A 20,531-nucleotide genomic window follows, 5' to 3' on the forward strand; every position below is an offset into this window, starting at 1 on the left:
TGGGGCCGGATGAAATTGTCCCTTATCTGCCACGGGGTGGTTTCTGGATTCTCCTCGTGGGGGGCTGCCACTGCAGCCCCCCCCGAACCTTGCCATCGAACCCAATACACTGGGGCAGCTAGGTCATTACTGGCCTGTAAAGTATCAGGGATTAAATTAACTAATGAAACCCTAAAAAGTGATGGGGGTAGACGGGGGCTACCGTCCGCGGTTCCGTAGCTCCGCGAGGGGCGTGGCGGGAGATGGACGAAGCGTGAGATAAGAGAGAGAAAGGAAGAGTCTCGGGAAATTTGGTGTACGGTACCCCTTGCACGGGGAAGTGCCTGGCAGTACACTCCCATTTTCTGCCGGGGGTAATACCGGCAGAGAAGGGGTGCCCACTTGCCGATTGTAAGTCAAGTCAGATAAGTGAAGAAACATTACCACTTGAAACCGTAGAAAAAAGTCAAAAGAAATTTGAAATTTAACAGGCCAGCAACTGAAGGCCATGCATTGTCTGGGAAGCATCGGATAGGTTGTGAACCTGGATTACCCACTCAGTGGGGAAACAGGGGAGGGTCCTGTCATCAAAAGGTATATAAACTGTGTTTTGGAACCAGTAGGTGCGCTCCTGCTTATGGGACCCCCGCCACTGCAATCGCGAATAAATTACTACTAAATTTGGTGTACAGTAGTCCTTGCACGGGGAAGTGCTTGGAAGTACACCAGGGAATCTGGTAAACTCATAGGTGTGCGGTACCCCTTGCACGGGGAAGTGCTTGGCAGTACACCCCCATTTTCCAGAATCGGAACGTTAGTGTGTGGTACCCTGCAGGAGGGAAATTTCTGTAGCAGCACACTGACAAGGGCTAGGAAAAATGGGAAATATGAGTTCCAGGGGACAGGGAAATATCCCTGGGGGAGTGCCTACCGAAAGTTCTTCCTGAAGAATTATAAGAAATTGGAAGAATAATCTCAAAATTAGAGGAGATGATAAAAAAAACGGTTAAATATTGTGTATCAGTCTGGACAAGAGAACCAATTAAGGAAACAGCAGTATTTTGGCCAAAATACGGGCCTGATGAAAATTCAGGCTTTAAATTTATGTGTAAACAATAAGACTCCTCTTTTTTTTGGAGGAGGAGCCAAGTTATGCTCCCTATAATCCTAATATTGCACCGGTGGCAGCAGCAGTCGCTCCAGGAAGGGAGACAGGGACTGCAATTAACACTGTCCCTAGAGAGGAGCGTACTCTAGGCTCTGGCAAGAATTAGAACAAGGTAGAAGAGGTACTGAGAATTTTGCCTTCCCTGATACTAACAGTACTAACACTAACTGTGTATCCTCTTAGGTGAACTCTCCCCCCTCCTTACCAGCAGAGAGGTTAGGAGTTTTAAGGAGATGAAGTCTGTAATTGAGGACCCCAACAGGCTAGCTGAACTATTAGACCAGTTCCTAGGACCTAACTTATACTCTTGGGGGGGGGATTATGTATATAAATATGCTGTTTACAGGGAAAGAAATGGGAATGATCAGGAGGAGAGCTGCTATACAAGAATGGGAGAGAGCTCATCCTCCAGGACCAGGGGTAATACCGGCAGGGCAGAAATACCCACTTGCCGATCCTGGCTGGAAGAATAATAGTGTGCAACACAGAAATCATATGAGAGACTTGGGGTCAGAATGAGAAAGTACTTGGGGATGAATCCTGAGGACCCGGTATCCCAAGGGCTCTTGAAAGTTCATTTTGTGATTAAAGCCTGGCAAGATACCCAGAAAATGCTCCAGAAGGTGGGGGGATGTAGTGAACAGTCACTGGGGGGCCCTCCTGCGGGAGGCCCTGAAGGTGTGTGTCAGGAGGGGAGATGAGAAGGAAAAGCAGAGAGTGAAACTAATGGTATTGACAGTGTAGCAGGTAGTCAGGCAGAGGCTTGGAGAAAGAGGAAGAAAATCTTCAGGGGGAGTCAGGGCCAGGATGGAAAGGAGAGGAAGAGAGATGAAGGAATGGCAGGCAAGGAAAGCTATCCGTGTTGCGGCCTAAATCTTAGCAGGGACAGGCTTTGATGGGATGTTTTAAGTGTGGCCAGGCTGGCCACTTCAGGTAGGAATATCCGGAGTGGAAGAAGAAGGAGAGAAGGGAAATGGGATGAAATATGTTATACTGATATGTTGTTTCAGCATCCTGGAGGGAGAAAGGTATGGAATTAAGTTGGCCAATGACTGAGACTTTGGTGAAAGTACAGGCTGGAGAAAGATAAAAAGAAGTGTTAAAAAGGGTTATTGAAGGTGTTAAAGGTGTGGTATGTAATGTTTGACAGAGCTGGTTTTTGAATGAGTTGGGAAAGTTGAATGAGCAGGGAAAGAGGATGTAGGCATTATCTAAGTAACAGTCTAGAAGTTTTGGTATATTTGCTGTGATGTTTGGTCAGTTTCCCAAGTATCGAGAAGGGGGGGACGGGGAGGGCAGCCTGCTCCACCAGGGGCCTCTCCACAGGCTGCGGGGGGGCTTCGGCTCCGGCGCCTGGAGCGCCTCCTCCCCCTCCTTCTGCGCTGACTTTGGTGTCTGCGGGGAGGTTTCTCACTCCTCCCTCTCCCAGCTGCTGTTGAGCAGCAGGTTTTTGTTTGTTTGTTTTCGTGGATGTGCTCTCACAGAGGCACGGACTGTGTTGCTCATGGCTTGGCTCTGGGCAGCGGTGGGCCCCTTTGGGGCCGGATGAAATTGTCCCTTATCTGCCACGGGGTGGTTTCTGGATTCTCCTCGTGGGGGGCTGCCACTGCAGCCCCCCCCGAACCTTGCCATCGAACCCAATACACTGGGGCAGCTAGGTCATTACTGGCCTGTAAAGTATCAGGGATTAAATTAACTAATGAAACCCTAAAAAGTGATGGGGGTAGACGGGGGCTGGGATAACAGTGCCACTTTTGGGGGATACCAAGCTGAGACTAGGGGATAAAATGATCTCTGGGCAATTATTGTATGTACCCAAGGCAGGGACTAACTTGTTGGGAAGGGATTTGATGATGAAATTGAGCATTCAAATAGTAAATTGTTAGACTGGAATAACAGTGTTATTAATGGAGTGCTCTCAGGCCCTGAGAACAAAGATATATTCACCTCTGACTGGAAAGACTCTGAAGTGGGGGCGGAAGCAACAATACAGATGGACAGTTTTACCTCAGGGGTTTACAGGGCCACCGATTTATTTGGGTAAGTTCTAGAACAGATTTTGGAGCAACTCCAACCTCCTGAGGAGGAATTACTGTTACAAAATGTGGATGATCGTTTATTGTCAGGACAGGAGAAAACAGTTGTGAAGGAAGCCACTAACAAGCTATTCAACTTTCTGGGAAAGCAGGGCTTGGGAGTATTGAAAAATAAATTACAATATGTAGAAAGAGAAGTCAGGTATTTAAGGCATCTAATGTCTGAGGGAAAACGGAGAATAAATGCAGAGAGGATTCAGGGAATTGTTGAAAACTAAGAAAGAACTAAAAAGTTTTAAGAGAAAGATTTTTTTAAGGAAGCAGGAGCCACGAAGTCTGAGGGAAAATGGATATTCCCTGATGGGAGAGAAATGCTGAATAAAGCACCAGTGAGGCAAATATTAACTGTTTTACATCAAGAGAGTCATTGGGAGGTGCAAGCAATGTGTGATGCTGTGCTAAGAAAGTATGTCTATGTAGGAATATACACTTTAGTGAAGCAAATATGCAGAGGATGTACCATATGTCAAAAGGTAAATAAAAAGGTCATCCGTAACCCACCTAGAGGGGGACGGGAGCCAGGGATTCGACCTTTCCAAAGTATACAGGTAGACTTTACTGAATTACCTAAAGCAGGGAGACTTAAGTACTTGTTTGTCCTAATTGACCACGTGACTGGATGGGTGTAAGCTTTCCCCTCTGTATCTGCCACTGCGAACACGGTGGCTAAGGTATCACTGGAGCAAATAGTCCCTAGATATGGGATAGCTGAAAACATTGATTCAGATCAAGGAAGTCATTTCACTTCACAAGTACTGCAAGGGTTAATGCAGGCCTTAGAGACTGAGTGGGATTTTCACACCCCTGGCACCCCTCCTCTTCTGGGAAGGTAGAGCAAATGAACCTAATCTGCTCTAGGATTAGAATCAGATAGAGGAAATAAAATTATCCTAATGCAAAACATTAAATGGGTGGATCATTATTGCCACGTCAGCGTAAGACTTGCTTTTCGTGTCTGATGATAGTGTTCCTGGTGGTGACATGGGGCATGGGATATTTTTCATCCATCATGTCGTTCCTTCCATCATTGTAAGTACATGGCCCTTGTCACTGAGGGTTTGTGGGAGTGTAATATAATCAATCTGCCAGGCCTTCCCGTATTTCTATTTCAGCCACCATCCTCCATACCAATCACTGCGGGCAGGCTGGCCATGCAGCAGGAGCTGTGAGGGGACAGACCCAGGACAGCTGACCCGAACTGGCCAAAGGGGTATTCCATACCATCTGACGTCATGCTAAACAATATATAGGGGTGGCTGGCCGGGGGGAGGGGGCGGGGGGGGGGGAACACGACACACGACCACTGCTCAGGAATAGGCTGGGCATTGGACAGCGGGTGGTGAGCAATTGCATTGGGCATCACTTGTTTTGTACACATTATTATTAGTAGTACTACTATCATTATTTTTTTTCTTTCTTTTCTGTCCTAATAAACTGTCTTTATCTCAACCCACAAGCTTTTACTTTTTTCCAATTCTCTACCACATCCCACTGCGGGAGGAGAGTGAACGAACGGCTGTGTGGTGCTTAGCTGCCAGCTGGGTTAAACCACAGCATCTGGTCATTGTCCATTTCATCATAAATCACCTCCAGCGTGACTAGTCCCCTCAGGTACTGGATACCTCTCTCCACAGTGGTACACTTGCCTGGGTGACATAATGTCTTCCTTGAAGGGATGCCTTTCCTTCATATCTAACAGGAGTTGCCTCCAGAGGCTGAGGACTTGAGCCCCTTTTCCAGTCACTTTGTCAATGCCTCCTTCCCTAGAGAGGGATCCCAGCTGCTTGGCTTCCTTACCCTCTAATTCCTGGCTTCTGGCCCCCTTATCCCAGCATTGGAGCAGCCAGGTGACAATGTGCTTGTGTGAGTGACGGCCAAAATCCTTTGGCATATCTTGCAACTCACTCAGGGATAGGGATCGGGTGGTTTGACTCACTTATGATTTCTCTCTCTTCCACCTCCTGTTTTTGTGATGGCCATGATCTAGAACAGCCTGCCTCTTCCAATTCTTCCTCCTAAACATTCTTCGAAGGAAGCCTAAGGAGGCTGAGAGAGCTGGGACTGTTCAGCCTACAGAAGAGAAGGCCCCGGGGGGACCTCATTGCAACCTTTCAGTACTTGAAGGGGACTTATAAAAAAGATGAGAAGCAACTCTTTGCTCAGTCGGACGATGACAGGACGAGGGACAGGACGAGTTTTTCTCTCAAACACATAGTCTAATTTTTTGGGTGGTCCTTTGCGGACCCAGGAGTTGGACTTGATCATCCTTGTGGGCCCCTTCCAACTCAGGATATATAAAGCATTTGACACCGTCTCCCACAGCATCCTTGCAGCTAAACTGAGGAAGTGTGGTCTGGATGATCGGGTAGTGAGGTAGACTGTGAACTGGCTGAAGAAAAGAGTTGTGGTTAATGGGACAGAGTCTAGTTGGAGGCCTGTATCTAGTGGCGTCCCTCAAGGTCGGTACTGGGACCAGTACTATTCAATATATTCCACAATGACTTGGTGAGGGAATAGAGTGCACTGTCAGCAAGTTTCCTGATGACACTAAGATGGGAGGAGTGGCTGACACACCAGAAGGCTGTGCTGCCATCCAGCGAGACCTAGACAGGCTGGAGAGTTGGGCAGGGAGAAATTTAATGAAATATAATAAGGGCAAGCATAGAGTCCTGCACCTGGGCAAGAACAACTCCAGGTAGCAGTATAAGTTGGGGACTGCCCTGCTGGAGAGCAGCGTAGAGGAAATGGGACCTGGGGGTCCTGGTGGACAGCGGGATGACCATGAGCCAGCACTGTGCCCTTGTGGCCAAGAAGGTCAATGGCATCCTGGGGTGTATTAGGAGGAGTGTGGTTAGTAGGTCGAGAGAGGTTCTCCTCCCCTTCTACTTTGCCCTGGTGAGACCGCATCTGGAATATTGCATTCGGTTCTGGGCCCCTCAGTTCAAGAAGGACAGGGAACCGCTTGAGAGAGTCCAGCGCAGAGCCACAAAGATGATTAAGGGAGTGGAGCATCTCCCTTATGAGGAAAGGCTGAGGGAGCTGGGTCTCTTTAGTTTGGAGAAGAGGAGACTGAGGGGTGACCTTATTAATGTTTATAAATATGTAAAGGGTGAGTGTCAGGAGGATGGAGCCAGGCTCTTCTCAGTGACATCTGATGATAGGACAAGGGGAAATGGGTTCAAGCTGGAACACAGGAGGTTCCACTTAAATGTGAGAAGCTTTTTCACGGTGAACGTGACAGAACACTGGAAAAGGCTGCCATGGAGGGTTGTGGAGTCTCGTTCTCTGGAGGCATTCAAAACCTGCCTGGACGCACTCCTGTGTGACATGATATAGGTTTGCTCTGGCAGGGGGATTGGACTAGATGATCTTTCAAGGTCCCTTCTAATCCCTAACATTCTGTGATTCTGTGATATTCTATGATTCTGTGATTCTAAGATGTATTTTCTGATTTAAGCTCTTTCTCATGGCTGGGGCACTTGAAATGTCTTCACATAGATGGGGTTTTCTGGTGTTTAAGGAGGCTGATCTTATGGAAGTGGGAGCTCTTCCTCAGGAATTGCCCATTACGTGGTCCTGTGGACTTGATGGACTTTGGACTTGGTCTTGAAGGTCTTCTCCAACCTAGACTGGTCTATGTGGTTTAATGAAACTTTACACCAGAAGTCTTTGACTTCTTCTTTGTTCTTTCAAGTTAAATTGCAGTTTATGAAGGAATTCAAAAGTGAGTGGGGGATGAGCAAATATATGTTTCATAGATTCATAGGATAATTCAGGTCTGAAGGGATCTCAGGAGTTTTCTAGTCCAACCTCTTACTCAAAGCAGGGTCAACTATGCTATCAGACCATATGAGTTGACCAGACTGGATTCACACCGGCTTCATTTTAAGGAAACCATGATAAACAGGAATCAATACTGGGTCCAGTCCTGTTTAACATCTTCATTACTGATCTGGATGATGGGGCAGAGTGTACCATCAACAAGTTTGCTGATGATACAAAAATGGGAGGAGTGGCTGATACGCCAGAGAGTAGTGCTGCCCTCCAGAAGGACCTTGACAGGCTGGAGAAATGGGCTGACAGGAACCTCATGATTTTCAGCAAGGGTAAGTGCAAGGTCCTGCATCTGGGGAGGAACTATGTTAGCATGCACCTCGTAGGAATGGAGTGCATATGCTGAACTAGAGCTCTAGATGGTATCTATGTACTGGCAAATATGGATCCCACTGATTTGAAGTCTGTGCTTATCTTCTCCAAAAAGGTCTTTTCATCACTTATGTGTTTATATCCTACATCTGCTGGGGGAGGGGGGGGGTGCCTGTGCTGGATATTATAACAAAATGTGACATACCTCCTTCTGAAGTAAATGTTTCCTCCTTTATCTGATATAACTTATGTTGTTATCTTAGCATTAGTATTTAAAATACCTTGATGCTGCTAAAATATGCTTTAGTAAAAATGCTCATGCGGACAAATAAGTGTTTACATTATGAAGGCAGTAGATTTTATAACTAATTATAGTTGTGTAATTTTATGGTGTTTTGATCTAGTTTGTTAAGTCTATTTCTCTAATGCTAGGTGAAGAAAATAATATTGGAGTTTCAGTATGGGAAACAAATCACTCAGCTGAGGGTTTTTCTTTTTTCTTTTTTATATTGCCACAGAGCGAAGATAGTTCGAGTCCCAAGAGACAACGCCTTTCTCATTCAGTCTTTGACTATACAGTGTCATCACCAACTGCATCACCACCAATGCGACCGTGGGAGATGACATCAAATAGGCAGCCTCCTTTGGCTCGGTCCAACCAACATCACTTCTCTGGGGAACACTGTAGCACACCTGCACGAAACAGGAGGAGGTAGGCAAGCTATATAGATTAGGGACCAGTTTCTAGGTACTCTCTATTGTCAACTCAGGGGAAGCCTATTTCAGGAAACACTGAATAATATTTATCATATGTTAAACAGAAAAAATGAATGAATCATAGACTAATAGAATGGTTTGGGTTGGAAGGGGCCTTAAAGATCATCTAGTTCCAACCCCCCTGCCATGGGCAGGGACACCTTCCATGAGATCAGGTTGCCCAAAGCCCCATCCAACCAGGCCTTGAACACTTCCAGGGAGAGGACATCCACAACTTCTCTGGGCAACCTTTTCCAGTGCCTCACCACCCTCATAGTAAAGATTTTCTTCCTTATATCTAACCTAAACCTACCCTCTTTTAATTTAAAGCTGTTACCCCTTCTTGTGTTGCTACATTCCTTGATAAAGAGTCTCTCCCCATCTTTCCTGTAGGCCCCCTTTAGGTACTCAAGGGCCACTATGTCTCCCTGGATCCTTCTCTTCTCTAGGCTAAATAACCCCAGCTTTCTCAGCCTTTCTTCATAGGAGAGGTGCTCCAGCCCTCTGATCATCTTCATGGCTTTCCTCTGGACCCACTCTAACAGGTCCATGTCTTTCTTATGCTGAGGGCCCCAGAACTGAACACAGTACTCCAGGTGGGGTCTCATGAGAGCAGAGTAGAGGGGGAGAATCACCTCCCTGCTGGCCACGCTTCTTTTGATGCATACACGGATACAGTTGATTTTCTGGGCTGCATTTGCACACTGTCAGCTCATGCTGAGCTTTTCATCCACCATTATCCCAAAGTCCTTCTCCGCAGGGCTACTCTATTCACTCGTCACCCAGACTATATTCATGTTTGGGTTTTCCCTGACGCAGGTGCAGGACCTTGAACTTGCCCTTGTTGAACCGCATGTTGTTCGCATGGGCCCACCTCTTGAGCCTGTCAAGGTCCCTCTGGATGGCATCCCTTCCCTTCAGCATGTCATCTGCACCACACAGCTTGCTGTTGTCAGCAAACTTGCTGAGGGTGCACTCGATCCCACTGTCTATGTCACCAACAAAGATGTTAAATAGCACTGGTCTCAATACTGACCCCTGAGGAACACCACACATTACTGATCTCCACCTGGACATTGAACCATTGACCGCAACACTTTGAGTGAGACTGTTGTGGTTTAACCCAGCCGGCAGCTAAACACCACACAGCCGTTCGCTCACCCTCCCCCCTCCCTCTCTGGGATGGGGGAGAGAAACGGGAAAGTGAAGCCTGTGAGTTGAGATAAAGACAGTTTATTAAGACAGGAATATAATAATAATAATAACAATAATAATAATAATAGTATTACTACTAATAATGTGTACAAAACAAGTGATGCACAATGCAATTGCTCACCACCCGCTGACCGATGCCCAGCCTATCCCCGAGCATCCGGCCCCCCCATCCTGGCTAGCCACCCCTATATATTGTTTAGCATGATGTCAGATGGTATGGAATTCCCCTTTGGCCAGTTTGGGTCAGCTGTCCTGGGTCTGTCCCCTCCCAGCTCCTGCTGCACCCCTAGCCTGCTTGCTGGCAGGACAGAGCGAGAAGCCGAAAAGTCCTTGGCCTGGTGTAAACACTGCTCTACAACAATTAAAACATCAGCATGTTATCAGCACTCTTCTCATCCTAATCCAAAACATAGCACCCAACCAGCTACTAGGAGGAAAATTAACTCTGTCCTAGCTGAAACCAGGACAGAGACCATCCTGCCAATCCTGTATCCACCAAGTGGTCCATCCGTCAAATCCAAATCTCTCCAATTTAGAGACAAGGATATCACAGAATCACAGAAGCACAGAATTGTAGGGGTTGGAAGGGACCTCAAGAGATCATTGGGTCCAACCCCCCTGCCAAAGCAGGTTCCTTAGAACAGGCTGCCCTGGTAGGCATCCAGATGGGCCTTGAATATCTCCAGAGAAGGAGACTCCACAACCTCCCCGGGCAGCCTGTTCCAGTGCTCCGTCACCCTCACCATGAAGAAGTTCTTTCGCGTGTTGGTGCAGAACTTCCTGTGATCCATTTTGTGGCCATTGCCCCTTGTCCTGTCCCCACAAACCACTGAAAAGAGGTTGACCAAATCCCTCTGTCTCCCACATTTCAGATATTTGTAAACATTAATAAGATCCCCTCTCAGTCTTCTCTTCTCCAGGCTGAACAGACCCAGGTCTCTCAGCCTTTCCTCATAGGGAAGATGCTCCAGGCCCCGTATCATCTTTGTGGCCCTCCGCTGGACTCTTCCCAGGAGATCCCTGTCTTTTTTGTACCGGGGAGCCCAGAACTGGACACAGTACTCCAGGTGAGGCCTGACCAGAGCAGAGTAGAGGGGAGAGGATCACCTCCCTTGACCTGCTGGCCACACTCCTTTTAATGCACGCCAGGATCCCGTTGGCCTTTGTGGCTACCAGGGCACACTGCTGGCTCATGGTCAACCTGTCGTCCACCAGGACCCCCAGGTCCTCCTCCACAGAGCTCCTCCCCAGCAGGTCATCCCCCAGCCTGTACTGATACATGCAGTTGTTCCTTCCCAGGTGCAGGACTCTACACTTGCTCTTATTAAACCTCATTTGGTTACTTCCTGCCCAGCTCTCCAGCCTGTCCAGGTCTCGCTGAATGCCTTCTGGCATGTCGGCCACTCCTCCCAGCTTTGTATCATTAGCGTACTTTCTGAGGGTGGACACTATTCCCTCATCAAGGTCGTCGATGAAGTTGTTGAACAAGACCGGACCCAGCACCGACCCCTGGGGAACACCGCTAGTCACAGGTCTCCAGCCGGACTCTGCACCGCCATTCACCACCCTCTGAGCTCGGCCAGTCAGCCAGTTCTCAACCCACCTTACTCTCCACTCCTCTATCCCACACTTTCTCAGCTTTGCTATCAGGATGTCATGGGAGACAATATCAAAAGCCTTGCTAAAGTCAAGGTATATGACATCCACTGCTCTCCCCTTGTCTACCCAGCTGGTGATGCCATCATAGAAGGCTACGAGGTTGGTTGAACACGATTTCCCCTTGGTGAATCCATTCTGACTACTCCTCATAACCTTCTTCTCTTCCAATTGCTTGGAGATGGCATCCAGAACAAGCTGTTCCAACACCTTTCCAGGGACAGAGGTGAGACTGACTGGCCTGTAGTTTCCCGGATCCTCCTTCTTGCCCTTTTTGAAGACCGGAGTGACATTGGCTATCCTCCAGTCTTCAGGCACCTCTCCTGTTCTCCAGGACCTTTCAAAGATGATAGAGAGCGGTTTGGCGATCACCTCCGCTAACTCCCTCAGCCCACGTGGATGCATCCCATCAGGGCTCATGGATTTGTGTGTGTTGACCCCACTCAGATGCTCCCGAACCACTCCCTCGTCAGTCAGGGGGGAGATCTCCACTTCCCAGGCTCTTTCTCCTCCCTCCAGGGTCCAGGAGTCCCGGGGGGGGGATGGGGGGGGGACTCTTTGAAGCAAAGACCGAAGCAAAGAAGACATTCAGTATCTCCGCCTTCTCGGTGTCCCCCGTTACCAGGATACCCCCCTCGTTCAGCAGGGAACCCACATTATCTCTAGTCTTTCTTTTACTGTTTACATACTTAAAAAAAAAAACTTCTTATTATCCTTTATCTCTTTTGCAAGCTTCATCTCCATGTGGGCTTTAGCCTTCCTTGTCATGTCCCTGCAGGCCCTGACAACACTCCTATACCCCTCCCAAGAGGACAGGCCCTTTTTCCACATTTCATAGACCTTCCTCTTCCTTTTGATCTTGTTGATGAGCTCCTTGCTCATCCACGCAGGTCTCCAGCCACCCTTCCCCGATTTCCTACTCTTTGGGATGCACCGATCCTGAGCTTGGAAGAAGTGCTGTTTAAATCGTGTAGAACAGTGTCAAACGATTTGCACAAGGCCAGGTAGATGATGTCAGTTCCTCTTCCCCATCTACCAATGCTGTAATCCCGTTGTAGAAGGCCACCAGATTTGTCAGGCATATTTTGCCTTTAGTGAAACCATTTTGGCTTTCACCAATCACCACCTTTTTTTCCATGTGCATAGTTTCCAGGAGGATCTGCTCCATGATCTTTCCAGGCACAGAGATGAGACCAACTGGCCTGTAGTTCCTTGCGTTTTTTTTCCCTTTTAAAACTGTGAGGGGTGGGGTGTCCCTGTTCCAGTCTGTGGGAACTTCACCAGACTGCCACGACTTCTCAAATTTGATGGATAGTGTCTTAGCAACTGCATGAGACAGCTCCTTCAGGACTCTCAGATTCATCTCATCAGGTCCTATGGACTTGTGCACCTTCAGGTTCCTTAGATGGTTCTGAACCTGATCCTCTCCTACACTGGGAGTTTCTTCATTCTCCCAGTCCCTGCCTTTGCCTTCTGGGACTTGGACGATGTAGCTAGAGCACTTGCCAGTGAACAGTGAGGTGAAAAAGTCATTGAGTACCTTGTCCTTCTCCATATCCCGTGTAACTAGGTCAACCATTTCTTTCTGGAGAGGGCCCACAATTTCCCTAGTCTTCCTTTTATAATTGATGTACCTATAGAAGCCCTTCTTGTTGTCCTTGACGTCCCTGGTGAGATTCAATTTTATTTGTGCATTAGCTTTCCTAACTCAATCATTGGACTTCCCCCTGATTCTTGCCCATAAGCATTTAACCCTGTCATTGCCATTATTAATCTCAAGACAATCCAAACACTCCCTAACATACAGGGCTACCCCACTGCCTCTCCTTCCTAGCCTATCCCTTCTGAAGAGTTTGTAGCCATCCTTTGAAGCGCTCCAGTCATGCGTGCCATCCCACCATGTTTCAGTGATGGTAACTATGTCATAGCCCTCCTGCTGCACAATGGCTTCCAGTTCCTCCTGTTTGTTGCCCATACTGCGTGCACTGGTGTAGATGCACTTCAGCTGGGCTAGAGATCCTGTCACCTTTTTGGGGAGAGAAGCCGTAATTCCTGCATGACCATTCCCAGGCAGTTTTGTGATTTCTAACCCATCAATGTCCCTTGTGCCTTTGCTGCTGTGTGGCTCTCCATCCCCTACCTCAGCAGGGGCGGCAGACTGATGGACCTTGCTAGCACGCCATCCCGTAACCACTGTCATACCACCCCCAGGCTTGTCTCTGTCAAGCCTGGTTTTATCCCTTTCCCCCTTCAAATCTAGCTTAAAGCCCTATCAATGAGCCCTGTTAACTCCTGAGCAAAGATCCTTTTCCCCCTTAGAGACAGGTGAACCCCGTCCATCGCCAGCAGGCATGGTGTCTTGTAAAATGACCCATGATCAAAAATCCCAAAGTTCTGCTGGTGACACCAGGCTCGGAGCCAGATATTGATTTGCTGTCTCTTCCTGTTCCTCACCCGCAACCGGAGGGACACAGGAAAACACCACCTATGGTCCTGACCCCTTAACTAGTTGTCCCAAGGCCCTGAAGTCTCTTTGGATTGCCCTCGGACTTCATCTTGAAGTTTCATCACTGCCTACCTGAAAAATCAATAATGAGTAAGAGTCCAAAGGCCAAACTTGGACTTGGGCAGGAAGAAACCAAATGAAGTTTAACAAGAGCAAGCGTAGAGTCCTGCACCTGGGAAGGAACAACCGCATGTATCAGGACAGGCTGGGGGATGACCTGCTGGGGAGGAGCTCTGCGGAGATAGACCTGGGGGTCCTGGTGGACGACAGGTTGACCATGGGCCAGCAGTGTGCCCTGGTAGCCACAAAGGCCAACGGGATCCTGGCGTGCATTAAAAGGAGTGTGGCCAGCAGGTCAAGGGAGGTGATCCTCTCCCCTCTACTCTGCTCTGGTCAGGCCTCACCTGGAGTACCGTGTCCAGTTCTGGGCTCCCCGGTACAAAAAAGACAGGGATCTCCTGGGAAGAGTCCAGCGGAGGGCCACAAAGATGATACGGGACCTGGAGCATCTTCCCTATGAGGAAAGACTGAGAGACCTGGGTCTGTTCAGCCTGGAGAAGAGAAGACTGAGAGGGGATCTTATTAATGTTTACAAATATCTGAAATGTGGGACACAGAGGGATTTGGCCAACCTCTTTTCAGTGGTTTGTGGGGACAGGACAAGGGGCAATGGCCACAAAATGGATCACAGGAAGTTCTGCACCAACACGCGAAAGAACTTCTTCATGGTGAGGGTGATGGTGCACTGGAACAGGCTGCCCAGGGAGGTTGTTGAGTCTCCTTCTCTGGAGATATTTAAGGCCCGTCTGGATGCCTACCTGGGCAACCTGCTCTAGGGAACCTGCTTTGGCAGGGGGGTTGGACCTGATGATCTCTTGAGGTCCCTTCCAACCCCTTCAATTCTGTGATTCTGTGATTCTGTGAACCAGGGCAAGAAGCCTTCTCTTCACGTCCCTAATTCGGGCCCCAGGGAGGCAGCAGACCTCCCTCTGAAGTGGGTCTGGTCCGCATATTGGGCCTCTTGTTCCCTTCAGAAGGGAGTCTCCCACAACAACGTCCCATCTTTCTACTTGGTGGGAGCTGTTTTTATGTGGGATGCAGGTCGACGTGACCTTGGTGTCACCTCCAAGCCAGATGTACCGTGTTCCTCAGTATTGTTCAGATCAACCTGCAAAGCTCCATACCTGTTGTGCACGGGCACCTGGGAAGGCAAGGAAGTCCCTGAGGGGACACGCCTGCCACGCCGGGCACGAACTTGTTGACACTGCCCCTTATCATCTAGGTCAGTGCTTTCAGCTGGATGGACAGAGGACAGTTTCCCTGTCAGAGAACAGGGAAACCCCTCTATTGAGTGTCCCTTTTGCCTGCTGGGCCTGTCTCACGGAAGGCACCAGCCTGATGTACCCCATTTACAAGAATCCTTGTATATATAGGATATAAACACATAAGTGATGAAAAGACCTTTTTGGAGAAGATAAGCACAGACTTCAAATCAGTGGGATCCATATTTGCCAGTACATAGATACCATCTAGAGCTCTAGTTCAGCATATGCACTCCATTCCTACGAGGTGCATGCTAACATAGTTCCTCCCCAGATGCAGGACCTTGCACTTACCCTTGCTGAAAATCATGAGGTTCCTGTCAGCCCATTTCTCCAGCCTGTCAAGGTCCTTCTGGAGGGCAGCACTACTCTCTGGCGTATCAGCCACTCCTCCCATTTTTGTATCATCAGCAAACTTGTTGATGGTACACTCTGCCCCATCATCCAGATCAGTAATGAAGATGTTAAACAGGACTGGACCCAGTATTGATTCCTGTTTATCATGGTTTCCTTAAAATGAAGCCGGTGTGAATCCAGTCTGGTCAACTCATATGGTCTGATAGCATAGTTGACCCTGCTTTGAGTAAGAGGTTGGACTAGAAAACTCCTGAGATCCCTTCAGACCTGAATTATCCTATGAATCTATGAAACATATATTTGCTCATCCCCCACTCACTTTTGAATTCCTTCATAAACTGCAATTTAACTTGAAAGAACAAAGAAGAAGTCAAAGACTTCTGGTGTAAAGTTTCATTAAACCACATAGACCAGTCTAGGTTGGAGAAGACCTTCAAGACCAAGTCCAAAGTCCATCAAGTCCACAGGACTACGTAATGGGCAATTCCTGAGGAAGAGCTCCCACTTCCATAAGATCAGCCTCCTTAAACACCAGAAAACCCCATCTATGTGAAGACATTTCAAGTGCCCCAGCCATAAGAAAGAGCTTAAATCAGAAAATACACCTTAGAATCACAGAATCATAGAATATCCTGAGTTGGAAGGAACCCACAAGGATCATCAAGTCCAACTCCTGGGTCCCCAAAGGACCACCCAAAAAATTAGACTATGTGTTTGAGAGTGTTATCCAAACGCTTCTTGAACTCCAGCAGGCTTGGTGCCATAATTACTTTCCTGGGGAGCCTCTTCCATTGCCCAACCACCCTCTTGGTGAAGAACCTTTTCCTGATATCCAGCCTGAACCTCCCCTGATGCACCTTTATGCCATTCCCTCAGGTCCTACCGCTGGTCACCAGAGATTGTATTTCCTGTGAAGGTCCCTTGGTCCAGGCTTAGCAACTTGTAGCTAGAACAGCATTGATATCGCATCAATGTTTTGTCTATTGCTGAGCAGTGCTGGCACAGCATTAAGACTCTCTCCGACACCCCCCCCCCCCCCCCCCAAGTCAGTAGGCTGGGGGTGGGCAAGAAGTGGTGAGGGGACTTCACCAGGGCAGCTGACCTAAACCGACCAAAGGGATATTCCATACCATATGATGTTATACTCAGCAATAAAAGCTGGGGAAGGGGAAGGGGAAGGGGGAGGGGAAGGGGAAGGGGAAGGGGAAGGGGAAGGGGAAGGGGAAGGGGAAGGGGAAGGGGAAGGGGAAGGGGAAGGGGAAGGGGAAGGGGAAGGGGAAGGGGAAGGGGAAGGACATCTGTCCTTCCAAACAACCGCTACATGTATTGAGGCCCTGCTTCCCAAGACGTGGCTGAACATCACTAGTTGATGGGAAGTAGAGAATAATTGTTTTTTCTTCCCTCTTTGCTTCTGCACGGCCTTTGCTTTTGTTCCTCTTTCTTTTCCCTTTAATTAAATTATCCTTATATCAACCTGTGAGCTTTTTTTTTTCTTTCCATCATACTTTCTTCTCCCCCTCTTCTTTTGAGGAGGGGGAGTGAGAGAGCGGTTGTGGTGGAGTTTAGCTGTCCATCAGGGTAAAACCAATAGTCCTTTTTGGCGCCCAACATGGGTCTTGAAGGGTTGAGATAACAATAGATTCGACCAGAGCACTTTAGAGGGAACTTACAATTATCATACTTAGTTAACAGTTGCTAGTCACAATGTTGTCTGGATTGCTCTTAATATTGTTCTATATGATCCTGTTTTATGTGATCTGTGCCATGTTCTCCCTTTTGCTATATATCAGATCTGAGAGCTTGTTAAAGGCTGTTTGTTTTTTTTCAGTTCACCGTGCTGTAAAGCACTGACCTTGAGCCTAATCTGGTATTCAGGCCCTGCATTGCTATCATCTCTGTCCTTTGGGAACTATCTCTAGGAGAATATTATCAACTGCACTCTTTCTTCTCCTCTGGAACTCAATTGGTGGAGGATATCAGGTGTGAAGGAAAAGTATCCCTATTGAATATCAACTAGGCAAATGGGCCACCATGGAGAAAGGTCTCCAGCACCTGAGGAAATTAACTGTGCTGGAAATGCTTTATAGTGATTAGGACAATGACCAAGCACACAAAGATCCTGATGAAGTCCAGTGCACACGGTCCACGTGGCAGAAGGTTGTACAGAGCGCACCATCATCATCCACCAGCGTGCTGGCAGCAATGAACTGGAGTGATGGGATGGAACCAACAGTGGATCTTGTGTCCAGCCCACTCTGGCAATACGAAGAAAATGTCTCTCTCCCCTTACGGGCCTGCATCTCGGCTGTGGAGAAAATGTCCCAAGAGGTACACCACCTTGAAGAACATATATCTACTTCCTCACCCAGATGGACCAGTATCTAGGCTAATAAGAATCAGCGTTTTTCTGCTCGAGGGAGAGAGTACCGAGGATGCACAGCACATGGCACCCGTGGTTTTATCTGTGTCACCATAGGGAAGACAGGAGAAAGCGGGATGGTGAACCTACCTCGACCCTAGCAGCTCGGGTACGTGAACTGCAAGGAAATACAGCAGACAAAAGGGGGTATCCTAGGAAAATTACTGCTTGTTGTGGTTTAACCTGGCTGGCAGCTAAGCACCACATAGCTGTTCGCTCACCTTCCCCACTCCCTTTGTGGGGATAGTTATTGATGCTCTTATGATATCTTCCTCTTCGTCTTCCTGTTCCTCTAATGGCCCAGCCACTTTGGAGTAGCCTGCCTCGTCTTCTTCTTCCTCCCCAGTCTGAGTATGAGTTCCTCTGCTTTATAAATGACCTGACTTTCTCATCCATTGTTTCATCTTGGATACAGGAGCAACTGACACTGGTACAATCTGTTTCCCTGGCCTAGCCTTGGGGCCTGTCACATGAGTTGGAACAGCTGCAGGGCCCGTCACAGAGGTTGGAATGACCTCAGAGCCCATCTGTATTTCTGGAGCAACAGGGGTATAATCTCAACGGTTAACTGTATTGGAGGCGGAAGTAAGCCTAACTGGGAATGAGTAGCAAAAGCATCCTATTGTGCCTGGCCCTGAGGCTCTGTGCATCCTTGGCAAAGACTACCTCAGGAGAGGGTACTTCAAGGACCCTAAAGGGTACCAGTGGGCTTGTGGCATAGCTGCCTTAAGTATGGAGAAGATTAAGCAGCTGTCTACCTTGCTCGGCCTCTCAGAAGACCCTTCTGTTTTGGGATTGCTGAGGGTTGAAGAACAGCAGGTGCCAATTGCTACCACAAAGGTACACCGGTGGCAATATCACACCATCCGAGACTGCCTGATTTCCATCCATGAGCTGGTTCATCAACTGGAGAGCCAAGGATTGATCAGCAAGACTCATTCACCCTTGCACAGTCCCATATGGCCAGTGCGAAAGTCATAGAATCATACAATCATAAAGGTTGGAAAGGACCTCTAAGATCATCTGGTCCAACCATCCCCCTACCACCAGAATCACCCACTAAACCATGTCCCTAAATACCACATCCAACCTTTCTTTAAACACCTCCAGGGATGGGGACTCCACCACCTCCCTGGGCAACCTGTTCCAATGCCTGACTACCCTTCCTGAGAATAAGTTTCTTCTAATTTACAACCTGAACCTCCCCGGCGCAACTTAAGGCCATTCTATTTAGTCCTATCGCTGGTTATCTGCGAGAAGAGCCCAACCCACAGCTCCCCACAACTTCCTTTCAGGTAGTTGTAAAGAGCAATAAGGTCTCCCCTGAGCCTCCTCGTCTCCAGACTAAACAACCCCACTTCCCTCAGCTACTCCTCATAAGACTTGTGTTCCAGACCCTTTACCAGCTTAATTGCCCTTCTCTGGACATGCTCCAGGGTTTTGATGTCCTTCTTGTAGTGAGGGGCCCAAAACTGAACACAGTACTCAAGGTGCAGCCTCACCAGAGCTGAGTACAAGGGGATGATCACCTCCCTGGTCCTGCTGGCTCCACTATTCCTGATACAAGCCAGGATGTCGTTGGCTTTCTTGGCCACCTGGACACACTGCTGGCTCATGTTCAGGAGAGCACTGACCAACACCCCCAGATCCTTTTCCTCTGCACAGCTTTCCAGTCACTCTGCCCCAAGCCTGTAGCGTTGCATGGGGTTGTTGTGACCAAAGTGCAGGACCCGGCACTTATCCATGTTGAACCTCATCCCACTGGCCTCTGCCCATCGACCCAACCCGTCCAGGTCCCACTGCAGGGCCTTCCTACCCTCCGGCATATCGACACTTCCCCTTGTCTTGGTTTTGGCTAGGATAGAGTTAATTTTCCTCCTAGTAGCTGGTATGGTGCTATGTTTGGGATTTAGGATGAGAATAATGCTGATAACACACTGATGTTTTAACTGTTGCAGAGCAGTGCTTACACTAAGCCAAGGACTTTTTCAGCTTCTCACAATGTCCTGCAAGCGGGCAGGCTGGGGGTGCAGGAGGATCTGGGAGGGGACAGACCCAGGACAGCTGGCCCAGACTGGCCAAAGGGGTATTCCATACCATCTGACGTCATGCTGAACAATTAATATGGGGGGGCTGGCCGGGGTGGGGGGACCGGCTGCTCGGGCATAGGCTGGGCATCGGTCAGCGGGTGGTGAGCAATTGCATTGTGCATCACTTGTTTTGTACACATTATTATTAGTAGTACTATTATTATTATTATCCTTATTATCCTTATTATTATTATTATTATTATTATTATTTTCCTTTCTTTTCTGTCCTAATAAACTGTCTTTATCTCAACCACACTGTCTTTACCTTCCCACAGGTTTTCATTTCTTTCTGATTCTCTCCCCCATCCCAGAGAGGGAGGGCGGAGGGTGAGCGAATGGCTGCGTGGTGCTTAGCTGCCAGCCGGATTAAACCATAACACACCCCAACTTGGTGTCATCTGCAAACTTACTGAGGGTACACTCAGTTCCCTCATCCAAATCATCAATAAATATATTAAAGAGGAGGGCCCCAGCACCGACCCCTGAGGAACACCACTCGTGACCAGTCACCAGCTGGATTTCACTCGATTCACCACCACTCTCTGGGCCCAGCCATCCAGCCAGTTTTTAAGCCATCAAAGAGTGTACCTGTCCAAGCCATGGGCTGCCAGATTCCCCAGGAGAATACTGTGGGAGACCGTGTCAAAGGCTTTGCTGAAGTCTAGGTAGACTATGTCAGCAGACTAATCCACCAGGTGGGTGTGGTGATTATACTCAGGTGGGCAGCTGAGCTCCACCACAACCACTCTCTCACTCCCCCTCCTCAAAGGGAAAGAGGGAGAAAATAAAATGCAAAGGGCTCAAGGGTTGAGATAAGGACA

The 20,531-nt window shown here is 48.3% G+C and overlaps 2 protein-coding genes across 6 annotated transcripts in view; both read left to right on the forward strand.

The window, feature by feature from the left end:
* LOC308184762 (vasculin-like) overlaps positions 1-20,531 on the forward strand; it is a 463,870-nt gene that overhangs the window by 195,213 nt on the left and 248,126 nt on the right. The gene's annotated exons all lie outside the window — the stretch shown is intronic.
* Positions 1-20,531, forward strand: part of LOC308184759 (E3 ubiquitin-protein ligase RNF38-like) — a 267,624-nt gene that overhangs the window by 118,494 nt on the left and 128,599 nt on the right. For all 5 annotated transcript variants that reach the window (XM_080572246.1, XM_080572253.1, XM_080572252.1 and 2 more), the window contains exon 4: positions 7,908-8,101. In XM_080572246.1, coding sequence (XP_080428372.1) covers positions 7,908-8,101 — 194 coding nt within the window. The remainder of the gene's footprint in view (positions 1-7,907; positions 8,102-20,531) is intronic.

The sequence above is a fragment of the Anser brachyrhynchus genome (assembly GCF_964034855.1).
Source record: "Anser brachyrhynchus genome assembly, chromosome: W".
Classification (NCBI taxonomy): domain Eukaryota; kingdom Metazoa; phylum Chordata; class Aves; order Anseriformes; family Anatidae; genus Anser; species Anser brachyrhynchus.